We start from the raw sequence: 14,418 nt of genomic DNA, 5'->3' as shown, positions 1-14,418 counted from the left end.
AAAGGAAGAACAAATAAAATCAATAAATTGTACGATCGTTTCGGAAACAATGTTTTTATTGAGACAGACAATATGTCTTGAACAATAATTTTATCATCTGATCTTATAAAACAAAGTCTTCTCATCAGCAAAAAGAGTGGGTGGGGGTTTAAAAACATCAAAAATAAAACTAGCATTTTTAAGTAAGGTAAATATATCTTTTATTCGCCCGCCTTTAAATCCGTAAGTATCATAGTCAATCCATTCATTGGGATGTTGTTAAATGTATATATGCGTGTGTGTGTGTGTGTGATGGTTGTATAGATTGGTTTCGTAGAGGTAAATCCGATGAAACTCGTGTGATTATTAAAGAGTTCTCAATGGAGGATAGAGCTGGTGTATAATTTGTTTATTATACAAACATTATTGGTTACATATGTGCATACATGTTTCAGTGGAATCCTAATTCAAGGAAAGCACCTCATCAGATCAACAAAAAAAAAAGGAGCGATATTGAGTATATAGTCAAAATTACATTCGTTTTTTATAGGATATTCGGGTGTGGTTTACACTTTGGAAGAAAGTGGGGTGTATACTTTGTGAATGTGAGCAGTACGTGTTTTGGAGGGAGGTGTGGTGAAGGAAGCAAAAACTTAGGCCAATAAACAACCGCCAAGTTAAAATAATACTAATACTCCCCCACAGCTACAGCTTGACCGCATGAGATTGTACTTCCCTCTCTTTCTTAAACCTCCATCCCCACTCTCTTCCTTCAACACACTTCCCTCCAAAACTCCTATTGCTCTTTTTTTTGTTTGTTTGATGAGGTGGTGTTGTTGAATTAAAATTCTACTGAAACATCTATGCACATATGTAACCAATAATGTTTGCATAATAAACAATATATATATATATATATATATATATATATATATATATGGCATAGTGCACCAACCATTAGAATCTCCTTCTTAGACAGGGTGCAAAATAAAATTTCTAACCTAACATGTCCTGCACTTGCGTTGCATGCCTGTGTTTGTTTTACAAGTTTTTCATTAAAAGAACATTAATCCAAAGATGAAAAAGAACAACTGAAACTTTCACTCACCTGTATGCGTCCGGAGATGGGCTTTTAAATGAGAACTTTTTGTATAAACTTTTTTGCAGCCTTCATAAAAACATTTGTGCATTTTTTTGCGAAGATCAGTGCTGTTGCCTCCGTCCAATTTTCGCATCACGTGGGAGATTCGTCCAGATTGCAAAGAATAAGGTCGCATTTGTTTAGATTCTGTCAATGAAGAATATATAGTGTTCTTTTTATGCTGGTAATTGGCACGGCATTTGTTTATAAGAAGTGGTGAATAATCCCCATCATTTATGGCCGGCTTTGATGGAGACACAGGTGGCTCGCTGATATTGCTATCCCATGAAACGCTGCTCGATGAAGATCCAAAACTGTGGACACTAATCGAATCCATCATTCGGTCCTCCAGATGGAGATCTTCAAGTTCTTCTAAACGCACTTCACTCTCCCCACTTTCGTTCTCCTCATCTTCATCATCTTCATCTTCTTCAATAGAACTTTCCCAGGAAAATCGCAAATCAGAATTAAGTTTTTTAAATGCAGTTAATTGCGGCTCGTTCTTTAAATAACGCTCCATTTCAAGACAATTCTGAAAAAAAAAAAAAAATCAGTATTAGACAAAATCGTTTGATAAATAAATACAAAATAAAAAAAATATTAAGCGTGTCTTCTTATTTCGTTTAAGGGGTTGTGATTCCAAAAAGATGTCTGTAACATAGTGAATGAATTGCTGAAACATAAGCATGTGTCACCTTACATTGTCCATCATGTGATCTCTGGTGCTGATTGTAACAGGAGCGAGTATAGGCCCTTGTGTCACATTCTCACCACAGCATTCTGTTCCATCAGGTCATCTACTTAATTCATTTTTTTCTTTGCATTTCCTCGGTGGAGCATTACATGTAACTATTAATTGACAAGACTTCACCTTTGTGTGAGGAAGAAGTGACTTACACCAGTGTCTTTGAAAACATGTCAGCCTCATTTCGTAATCCAAATCAAAAATCTAGTCAAATCTTTTTACAACATATTCTATTATTTATGTTACTACAGAAGAGCAAAATACACACACACTCTCATATCACGCCATGCACCTACTCAGTCATTAAGAGTGATTGTCATGAAAGTTATTATTCATCTCTCCGGAGATTTGGGCCAATAATTTCCAGTCATTAGGGGTTAACTGCCCTTTAAGACATTCACCGTTCATAATTTGTATAAGATACTCCATCTTCATATGGTTTTAAAAACTATGGAGAGGCAACTTTTGCTTATATTAAGTGATTTCATTTAGGTTTATTAAGTTATTAACCTTTCATACATTAGCTTTATGTCTGAACTATATTAATGTAATACGATCCTATTCACTGAGCTTAGTGCCTGTTCATATTTACTACTATTGTTATAAATCCAATTCAAAATTTAAAAAAAATATTTATACACATTTTTCCATCATATAAATGTTATCTGCTGACTTTCTCTTTATCATGCATTTTTTTAAATCATGGTTTATCTGTTTTATCTTATGAGTTATAGATTTTTCAAAATTTGTGTTCCATTTCACCTTTCCAAATTTATTTGGTATAAATGACGTTACAAATTTAGGTATTCACTCTTTTAGAATATTGTTTTATTCACTACGGTGGAAAATTATCCATTTTAGCTCAGGCACCACCAACACCACAAAAGGTGAAATCTATATTGGTATGACACAAGATTTAAATAAAGATACAATACTCTTAAAAGTACCTTGAGATATTCAGACACGCAAGATATCACCTCTTTAGCGAGAACCATATAAAACCTCAAAGATTCAAACACCTCATACACAATCAAATGGAGAATCATCAAACAATAAAAATTTTAGAACCTCATATCGATAGTTTGATATGCATTAATTTGCATATCGATGACTGTCCAAGAGAGACGTTATAGAAGCACCAGGGGTGGGAGACCAGGAATCGAATGGCTGGTAGCAAAGAATATGAGGTAAAAAATTATGCGCCATAATCTAACCAGAAAAAAAGTAATTGACAGTACATAAACTGATATTGGTATTCATTTTTAATTTTATTGTCTACATATGTGCAATAGTTTTGTTAATATTAACAGTAATTAATTAAACTTAAACTGAATAATTGTTATTAACTATTAACCTCACCCGCAAGCATTATTACCGACCTACATACATGTGCAAGGAGGAAGGGGGTGGTGGACTAGAAAGCTAGCAACTAATTGGTTGTCTCTTTTTCTCTCTGGATTGTCTCTCCTCATTTCCTACTCTTCTTCTTCCTCTTCCTCTCATTAACATGCATATTATTATTTTTATTCATTGTTTTTAAATTCAAATTTGATGTCTCTAAGATGCTGAGAACAAATATGGCACGGTGATATTAGTCAAAAGATCAAAGAACTATAAAAATAATGTTTTTATGACTAAGCATTTTTAAATGAATCAAAAAACGTGATTTAATCCATTATTTTATTATCTTTTAAGAGGGATGGGCAGTGTAGTATCGGTTCTATTGTCATAAGAGTGTACTCCCAGGAATTACATTCTCCTTTTTTAAGGGATTGAGAGCAGCCTTCTTTGAGGAAAGGTTAATGTAGTAATTATGAGGCCATCTTCCTAGATCATTATAAAGATTGTTTGTGACAAAAAATGACGTTTAGTATCTTATAGAAATAATTAGGTCGATTATAACTGTGGATACCGAGCGGTTGCAATGCATTATAGCTTATATATAGCATTCTAAAATCACTATATATATGTGTGTGTGTGTGTGTGTGTGTGTGTGTGTGTGTGTGTGTGTGTGTGTGTGTGTGTGCGCACATGTGTTGTGTGTGGATACTAATGTATATATACAAGAATAAAAAAGCATTGGAAATGCAAAAGGATATAGGGATGGTATGCCAAAAAGTATACAAACAAGATAGCTATGAATGGCTAGGGACATGGAAATAGAATTGCATCCAAAGTATAGCCCTATAGCTTTTTACAACCGTAATGATGGCATGGAATGAAGATTGGAGAAAAGCTATAGGGCTATACTTTGGATGCAATTCTATTTCCATGTGCCTAGCCATTCATAGCTATCTTGTTTGTATACTTTTTGGCATACCATCCCTATATCCTTTTGCATTTCCAATGCTTTTTTATTCTTGTTAATTAGTATTTTTACTTACAGTCTTATTTTTAAACTTACATTCATGATAGTATTGTCTTTTTTAGGAGGCGGCTCATTGCCACCTCCATTAGTAGCAGGTCGCTTCCTGCTGGGTTTTAGGTCTTTGGGTTTTGGGCCTTAGGAGTTGCCTCTTGGTCCTCCATCGGTTCTATATTACATAGAGAGTGCTACCGCCTCTCTGATAAAACACTTAGAGTATTATAAAGTTCTAAAATGTTCATACCTTCACTATTAAATTTTTCTTGGTTCATTCTTTGGCGTTTTAGCAAAGATTTGGCAGTTTTTGATATTTATATTTATAATAGTTTGTGCATGAGGCAGCTTTTTTCCCCTTGGGATCCCTGTTATACCGTGCTTTTGAGTCAGAACATGAGGCAGCCTTCTTTTTTTCTGGTTCTTTGTTATAAAGAGCACGTGAGGCAGCTTTTTTCCCCTCGGAATCCCTGTTATACCGTGCTTTTGAGTCAGCACGTGAGGCAACCTTCTTTTTTTCTGGTTCTTTGTTATAAAGAGCACGTGAGGCAGCCTTCTTTTTTTCTGGTTCTTTGTTATAAAGAGCATGTGAGGCAGTTTTTTTCCCCTCAGGATCCCTGTTATACCGTGCTTTTGAGTCAGCACGTGAGGCAGCCTTCTTTGCCTCAGGATTTGCATGATACTTAATTTTTATTATTTCAGCATTTTTCTGATAGTATTCTTTTTGCTCAGATAATACCTTGACTTTGTTTTTTTTCATAGTCTATATTTTTCTAAGCTTTTTTACTACGTGCTGACTTTGGCATTTTTTATTAAATGTAAACATATAACACTTATGTGTATCTTACTATAATATCACTTATCTTATAGCTAGACAACTCTCGTAGAATTGAGATACTGCCCCGTCACCAATAGTTAAAGTGTGGAACGGTATATACACTAATAGTGTAGTTGTTATCTTTATATGAAGTCTTAATCAGTGTGAGGTTACTTGGTTAATTTATTGTAGTTTATTTTAGAAAACTTACTTGTTTTTATTAGTAGATTGTGTATAGTAGCCACAATATCTAGTTATTTTTGTGGCTAGGGCTTGGATTTTGATTCTTTTTGGTCAGCTTCCAGTGAGTTCTTAGAAAATGACTTTCTTGCAGTTTCTTTTGCGGTTAATTTAACTTATTTCCTTTGGCGTTTGGTGAGTTCTTAGAAGAACTGGTCTGATCTACTTTTCTTAGCGAGCGAAGAGATTCAGCTGCATTTAACAATGGTTGCTATAGTGTATTTTTGCGCATGCGTGAGAATTTCAAGTTTCCTCCTTATTTTTCAATAGTTTGACAGTAGTCATGTGTCTTTCTGCCAAGAGCGACAGACGTCAATGTTAGCCGTGATCGTCTAGAGGTTAGGACCCCACGTTGTGGCCGTGCTAACCTAGGTTCGAATCCTGGTCACAGGATTGACATTTTGTACATATTTTACAGTCCAAAATCTGAAGAATTATTTGTTTTTATAACATTGTTTTTTGACGTCGTACTTGCTGATAGGTTACTCTTATAACAATTTTGATCAACTGAGATAAAGATTTCGTGGCTTCATTAACGCTGGTGGGTTACTGTTTAAAGAAAAAACCTTAACGTTCACCTCAAAGAAATATAGGCCACTGGCAAACTGGAACGTCTGTGAGCATCCGGTGTATTATTTGGAGCTGTCCCTTTTGAGAGAAGTTCCGTGTTCGAAGTGGTCTGTATACATTGGGTATATAGTGTTTAAAACTTGTTATTACACGTAATCTTATTTAATTATGGAGTTAGCTAAAAAGCGATGGGTCACTGCACTTCTCCGTGTAAAGAGCAGTCGATTGATGCTTGAACTGTTGTCAGAGACCGTTCATACACCGAGATACATCGTCTCAAAAGAAAGAAGAAAGAAGAAGAATAAAGACATTTTAACCGACGTTCTGACACTTACTGGATTCGTAAGACGCTTCTCTGTAAGAATATGTGCTTTTTGAAACTTATAAGTTGATTTTAGTTGAGATTTGGATAGTTTTGTTTTGTAGGCGTATATAGGCGTGTACGGGCCATCCCTATATAGAGAGTGCTACTGCCTCTCTGATATGTGCACGTGTGTCTATATTGGTTTTAGAATGCTATACATAAGCTATAATGTGTTGCAGTTGTGTTATATTCGACCTGATTATTTCTATAAGATGCTAAATGCCATCTTTGCCACAGAATGATCTTTATAATGATAAAACACAAGATAACTGAATCAAATTAATGAATAAAATATTAACAAAATGATTAAATTTCTGAAAAGAATGAAGAAACATTGAAGCAAAAAAGAATGCTTAAATTTGAAATAAAATTGATTCTACACTGTAATTATAAACAGGAATAAGAATTTCAAACTTATCTTCAAAAAGTGAGACGGCAGGAAATTACTTATCGCAACGACTTGCTCATTTCTGATAACTGGAAATAAAATTATCTCAACTCTCGTATTTGATTTTTGTCAATAAAATTCATGATCTGGCAAAAATTACATCACACACACACACACACACACACACACACACACACACACACACACACACACACACACACACAGTGATTGAAAAGTAACTCCTTATTTTAAAATACATACAATGTTTTACTTTGGAAATATAATTTATACAATTAATGAATATGAGAAGAAATTATAATGCATGAACTTTTATTTACAATTCAACATAGGTGCCTTCATTTGCCACCAGCTTTTCAAGTCGACCAGGAATGGCATCAACTGATTTCACAAGGAACTCTTGTGGAATGGTAGTCATAACTTCATATATTCACCCTTCAAGTTCTTCTAAATTTCTTGTTTGGTTAAGTAGACTGCCTTTTTCAGTTAACTCCAGAGAAAAAAGTTAGGACTTCTAGGTGGTTATTAGTGCAAACCAAAACGACCCATTCATCTTCCAAGGAATTGGGCAATCAGCAATTCATGAACAACAACAAAGTATGGAGGAGCATAATCTTGCATAAAAATCAAATCGACAAGCTCTAATAATTGACCAAATTTCATCTCTCAGCATAGTGGAGGAACCTCCACACATCCCCCCCCCCCCAAAAAAAATTATATACAACTCTCAATCAGTCAGAAAGGGGTGGGGGTGGGGAGAGGCGAACACAAAGAAAAAAATATATATAATTATGATATTATGAGAAGTAACTGAGCCCCCCCCCCAAAAAAAAAAAATTTAAGCATAAATGTCATTGCAAAGTTTGCTTGGCTGTCCAATGGAGATAGAAGTAGGTGGATGTTGGGATTGAGTGACAGAAAATATGAAATATTTAACTGTAAGCAGCAACTCAAAAACAAAAATATCAAAAAGAAATAATTTCTGGTCACAAAATTGCCTCAAATTCGGACATAATGTATCACACAGTCTTTTCTTTTATTTTTCCTTTTGGACGTAGCATACCTCTCCTTTGAATGTTCTTTTCTGCTTTTCCATAAGTGAATAATTCTTCATAATTGGGTGGCAGGTCAGTTATTCATTATAGTTATGGTTTTTACAACTTTATTAGTCACTTGGCGTTAATTCTGAGTTGATTGTCCGTTAGCTTTATGATGCTGGTTGATGCATCCAATTACATCTTTACGATTTCATAATTCCTCTAATATATATACTTATATAAGTATATATATATTAGAGGAATTATGAAATATATATATATATATATATATATATATATATATATATATATATATATATATATATATATATATATATCCAATCGAAACAAAGCATGGTTACCAAAGCCTTTTTTACATTTCTTCATAATACAAGAAATACTGTGAGTTGACTTGGGGGTTATTCCGTGTCAAATCATCCACGGCTTGACACCCATATCCATAGATTTGGCTATAGTTTGGCTATGCAGATAGACAATATAGGAACTAATAAATGCTGAAAATTTGAGCACATAATTCCAGGTGGTTCCTGGTTTAGAGCATTTTTTGTTTTGGCGTTAGTCGCATAATGTGATGCCTGGGCGATAATTTTGTGGTGTTATTTCTTTAAATATTTTCTGATTGAAAGATAATATGGCTCTGAAAATTCACCCAGGTAAGTTTAAGTTCAAGACAGAGAGAGAGAGAGATCATGAAAGTGAGAGATAATGGAGTGTCTGAATTGTTTTTATTATGGCTTTTAGCTCGCGTGCAGACAGAAGAGAGGGGTGTCTGCTGACTGTCTGGTAACTCTAAAAGGGAGATTGCTTGGTCCTTTCTGTATTATTGTCTTCATATGATTTGACATCACACCGATTATCATTTTTTATCCATATATAAAAAGTTAATATAATAACAGTACAAATATTTTGCTTTACAGCAAGTTATATTGAATACCCATTATTTGGGGCTTAAAAAGCTTTGACAGCACATTTCAAATTGTTTTCACATACACATTTGCACTATTGTCAAACTCTGAATGCAGTTGAGAATAAAAATTTTTGTTCCAAGTCACCTCTCCTCATAGAACTTTTATAATTATTCTCTTGTTAATTTCTTTAGCTACAGTAGACAAAGGTTTAATATGGCTTGAACTATGAAGGAAACCAAACTGAGGTGAAAATATCTACAAGATGTGTAGTCTAAATTATTTAGTTACATTTCTAAAGGGACTAGAAACCACATTTCTTGTATATGATGATGGCATTTAAAGTGAACCCTATTATATAAATGTCGACTCTAACAATGCTTGAATCACTTTTAAACGCATTCTTAATGGGAAAAATATGAGGTTGTTGGTAAATTGATTAAATGAAATCTTCAGTAAACATAAGGATTTATATGAATGCATCCTTACAAAAGGCTGTTCCAAATATAACCGTATACATATAGCTGAAAGTAACACAATTAGAAGGAAATTTGTGTTACATTTTAAAACTTGTAAAAACAATTTCACTTCATTTATCAGTCTTAATGTTAATATGTCTGAAATAACACATTCTTCAAAAGCATACACATTATAAAACACGCACGACCCTCTGTACACACACTAGCAAAGACACAAACACATACAGGATCTATATAAACGCAAAAAAAAAAAAAACTTTTCTGATGAAACGTTTCCTGCATAACCTTGTTTTATTTGTTTTAACATCTAATCAATAAACTACCTCTATTTTAATATTAGGAGAACACTGTATATACACCTTTGTTTATATACATACATAGATACATAAATTATATATGTATATACATATAGACATTCTCTTTCTCTCTGTCCTCATCAGCCACCAACCAGGGATGCTAACACAGTTTCAGTGGCTAAAGAGGCATTGCCACCCCTGGCACCACTAGCAGCTTTTACCACTGTACAAGATATAAAAACAAAGATTTTACTAAAACAAGTTTACTTTTGCTGACATTGCATAGTAATGCTTGTTCAACTGTGGTATGAAGACGATAGCACTTTTCAAACAATAAGCAGTGATGCCTATGGTTATGGCCACATACATTCTTCCTTATGCAGTCCACATGTAATGATGTATCGATTTTTCTTTTGTTCATGTACTTTCTCCCTGTTCTCCCAAAGTATAATTAACTCTTTTACATAGATATGCTTGTTTGAATCTTTCCACACTAGAATGTTGAAACCATTGTCTGTTTTGCTGATCCGTACAGTGACAGGAGATTTATTAACGCTCTCCAATCACTGGCCCCACTCAGCAACTTTTATATAAGGAATTCTATTTTTTTTTACTCTTTATCTCTTGGAAAACTGAAACTTTGGTTCTCTGGTGATCACAGACTTTGTTGCAGACTTTTTCACATTGTATCTAAGTTCATGACAACTTGCAAAGCAATTGTTGATATGCAAAGAGCATATGACAACAGGTGCTTTGATCACTTTCACATGAAAAGCACAGATCAATATCCATGTATCTCAACAGTTTTAGGTTAGTCGCATTTAGGAGATCATAGGTGCACTGAAGTGGTGTAGTGAACTACTACTATGATGCTGCTACGGTATGCTTCCCTTATTTCTCTCTTTCTCCCCACTCTTCTACTTTTCCCTTCCTTTCTTCTTTCAACGTCACCAGAGGTTTCAGCCAATCGGAATAGAGGACTGTCTTGGAGGGAGATACAAAGAAGAAATCTCTCTCAGACAAATTCCATGATAGTGTAATTGGTTTGGTATCATCCCATACACATTTGCTCTTCCTTCTCAAACATTTTTATTTCTTCAATTTAATTATTTCTTCAAACACTATGTCTCTTTCCTTCTTTGTTGATTGTGCTGCCTTCAACAACTCAATTCATGTGACGGCTATGATTTATTTTATATGCAAGATGGCTTCTGCTTCTCTGATGGCTTCAGTTATTGACTACTTTATGCCAGATTTCATATCTGGCATAAAGTAGTTCAAATTATCTTGTCAACTCAGTCTCTCATCATCATATCAAGAATACTTTCCAAACCTTAAATTCACTTGTCACTGAAGATATACAGAACTGCAGCCTTTTCGCCTTAACATATATAGATCCACTTTTTCGCCTTAACATATATGGATCCCTTTAGAAAAACAGGGATGAACTCATGCATGTACTTATTGATACACTGTTTCATCCATTCAATATGAGATTGAGCAATCGCATAAACCTCAACATGAAATATCTCCAGAATAAAAACTCGATTAAACCTAGAACCCCATCTTCCAGCATAGACCCCTACTACCAGGTCTCCTTCTCCAATATCAGGGGTCTACGTTCCAACCTTCCAGAGGTTGAAACCAAATTACAGGAGACGAAACCGGACATATTATTTCTAAGTGAAACTGGAATAGGGCCGACCACTTCCCTAGATGAGTTCATAATTAATGGATACTCCAATTTAACAGCTAAATCTGACACCCAAGATCGCCATGGGCATGGAATATGTGCCTACATTAAGGATGGCTTCCCATGTGGCAGGGATATCTCTAGAGAAGATCCTAATTTACCCTATATGTGCTTCAGGGTTGCACTTGCTAACACCACTGCATTTATATTTGCCCTCTATAGGCCCCACAACAGCGGAGTTACTATCTTTAAGAGCATATCTGAGAAAATAGACCACATACTGTTTTCACATCCCTCGGCTAATATCCACATCTGTGGTGACTTCAACGTCCATAACGTGGAATGGCTGACCCATTCAAATAAGACAGATGATGAGGGGAGGTTTTGTCATGATTTTGCCATTGCTTATGACCTCACTCAGATTGTTCGCAAACCCACCCGTGTGCCCGATACACCCAATCAATATGCAAGCCTCTTAGACCTTTTTCTCTCAACTTCCCCTGAGCTATGTTCATGTACCGTTCATTTTCCTCTAGGATCCTCCGACCACTCCGTCGTATCAGTTAAGATAAAAACGAAATGTAAGAAGCCCCCAGACGTACCCCTCCACCGTACTGTATACCGATACTCTATGACTGACTGGGATAGCTTCCGTACATTCATATCTGATTTACATCTGCACTCCATGTTTAAAAAGGAAGTGTCCTCTATAGTATCAGATCTGACCGAATGGTTAATTGTAGGCATAGACCAATTCATACCATCTAAAAAATTCCAACAAAAACCTAACAGCCAGCCATGGTTCTCCCCAGAATGTGCTGTTGCTATCACGCACAGAAATTACTTTTTCCATAGCTACCAACGTAATAGATGCATTGAGATTAAAGCTGCTTTCAGGACTGCCAGCAACCACTGTAAAAGAGTAATAAAAAATGCAAGAGAGCTATATGCTCAGTCTGTTAAATCCAAGGTAGCTGATCAGCGGCTTGGTTCCCACCAGTTTTGGCAAATAACAAATAGGATCCTGAACAGAAGTGTGCGTTCTATCCCAACCATTATCAATGGACCAGAGGTCATCTCGTCAGCGTCAGACAAGGCCAAACTATTTGCAAAGAACTTTGCAGCTAATTCTACCCTATGCGACGAAGGCCATCAACTCCCCATATTTCCTCCTATAACACAGAACAAGCTAGGTAACATACAAATATCCGTGCATGAGGTCGCCAAGCTAATAAAAAACCTAGATTCCAGTAAAGCAACTGGCCCTGATGGCATCCCAATTATAGTGTTAAAAAAGCTTTAACCAGAACTTGCTCCCATACTTACGAAACTATTTAAGCGCTGCCTTAAGGAGAAGTGCTTTCCGACCCCCTGGAAGACCTCATCAGTTTGCCCTGTATTTAAGAATTCAGGTGATAAGTCATCTCCCTCTCAGTACAGACCAATGAGTCTTCTCTGTGTTATGAGTAAGTTGCTGGAATCCATATTAAATAGAGAAATAGTCAACCACCTCAGCAGGAATAACCTTCTTAGTGACACACAATATGGTTTCCGCTCTGCAAGATCTACCGCAGATGTGCTGACGGTTATATCCCACAGGATTAGTGAATCTCTTGACAAAGGCTTCCTTTCTAGGGCAATTGCTCTTGACATATCAAAGGCCTTCGACAAGGTATGGCATAAGGGTCTACTTCACAAGATTTCCAGCTACGGTATAACTGGAAATGTTTTCTCAATCATTAAATCATTTCTCTCCGATAGGCTCATAAGAGTAGTGGTAGATGGACAAAAATCGGAGGCCTGCAATATAAATGCTGGAGTCCCTCAGGGGTCAATCCTGGGCCCAACTCTCTTCCTGATCTACATCAATGACCTCCCTAAACACATACTTAAATCATTCGTTGACATCTATGCTGATGACACGACCATCTACGGCAACACATCAAAGGCTGTAAATGACAAAGTTCTCTCTGATTCTCTCTCCTCTGATCTCGAGCGCGTGGTTCAGTGGGGGAAGATGTGGCTAGTTACCTTTAATGCATCCAAAACCAAACTCCTATCCTTACATCATCAACGCTCTGATCCCCAGCTGGCATCAATTGTGATGGATGGCTCTCGTCTGGGTGAGGCCCCGTGTTTTGACAAGCTTCTGGGTTTGACCTTTACTCCTGATCTGAAATGGAACACGTACATCAAGTCTGTTGCCAAGGTCGCTGGAAAGATGGTGGGATCCTTCTACCGCTCCAGAAGATATCTCACTACTGATGCAATTCTCTATCTATATAAAAGCCAAGTACGTCCAAGGATGGAATACTATTGCCATATCTGGGCAGGAGCTGCCAAAAACAGCCTATCATGCCTTGACAGAGTACAAAATAGACTTCGTGGTTTAGTGGGGGATGCCCTTTTCTCTACCCTGCAACCCCTCTCCCACAGAAGAGACGTTGCGAGCCTATCCTTGTTTTATCGTTATTTTCATGGCAGGTGCTCGTCTGAACTCCAATCCCTGATCCCCCCTCGCCAATCTTTCACGAAAAACACCCGTCTAGCTGAATCCACTGTGAAAAATTTCCCCCACTCTATATCTGTGCCTAAATCAAAACGCGGATTCCATGAACAAAGCTTCTTTCTTAGAACTGCACGCCTGTGGAACTCTGTTCTGTCTGCCTGCTTCCCTCCGGACTACAACTTGGATGTCTTCAAGTCTAATGTTAACAAATTCCTAATGAACCGCCCCCTTAAGTAAACACTTCATCAAATCTCCACACTAACGTAATATACTTGCAATAACCCTTATCCCTGAGTGACTTCCGGGCCTTGATAAGTGGTGATCACTGTGTAAAAAAAAAAAAAAAAAAAAAAAAAAAAAAAAAACTTTCAATAAACTGTGTCTGTAGCAGAAAACTTTCAGTCTGTCAGGCAGATATGTCTGCCCAGGACTACTTTCTGGACTTTGATGATTGCACAAGAGATTGTTTAAAAACGACTGTTAGGAATATGTCATTCCTAATATTGTGTAATTATTTGGATAATTTATCTCTGAAATGTAGTTTACTTGCCATAAGTATTTTGTCAGACTATTATGAAGCTCTACTACTACTACTACTACTACTTGAGAATTGAATATAGAAAAATATATAAATACATAATATATTATATTTTTTATAATATAATTTATGTGCGCACATATTCACTAGAATTACCATTATATATATATATATATATATATATGTATACACATTGAGTATTGTCATCATGTAAAATATTTTATGAAATGCATATAGAATGAAAATGTACTCTTAGTCGCATGACTTAGTCTGCCTTGTTGAACTATGCTATTATGCAGATGCTTTCAAAGGGAACTGC

At 36.0% G+C, this 14,418-nt stretch overlaps 1 protein-coding gene across 2 annotated transcripts in view; it reads right to left on the bottom strand.

Moving 5' to 3' along the window:
* The window catches only part of LOC145247367 (Krueppel-like factor 6), a 294,094-nt gene that overhangs the window by 8,831 nt on the left and 270,845 nt on the right, over positions 1-14,418 (bottom strand). For both annotated transcript variants that reach the window (XM_080109046.1, XM_080109047.1), the window contains one exon: positions 1,088-1,652. In XM_080109046.1, the coding sequence (XP_079965172.1) occupies positions 1,088-1,652 (565 nt within the window). The remainder of the gene's footprint in view (positions 1-1,087; positions 1,653-14,418) is intronic.

The sequence above is a fragment of the Euprymna scolopes genome, chromosome 25 (genome assembly GCF_053919585.1).
Source record: "Euprymna scolopes isolate OS-2025 chromosome 25, ASM5391958v1, whole genome shotgun sequence".
Classification (NCBI taxonomy): domain Eukaryota; kingdom Metazoa; phylum Mollusca; class Cephalopoda; order Sepiida; family Sepiolidae; genus Euprymna; species Euprymna scolopes.
The sequence above is the reverse complement of the archived record's forward strand: the minus strand, read 5'-3'. Positions and strand labels throughout refer to the sequence as shown.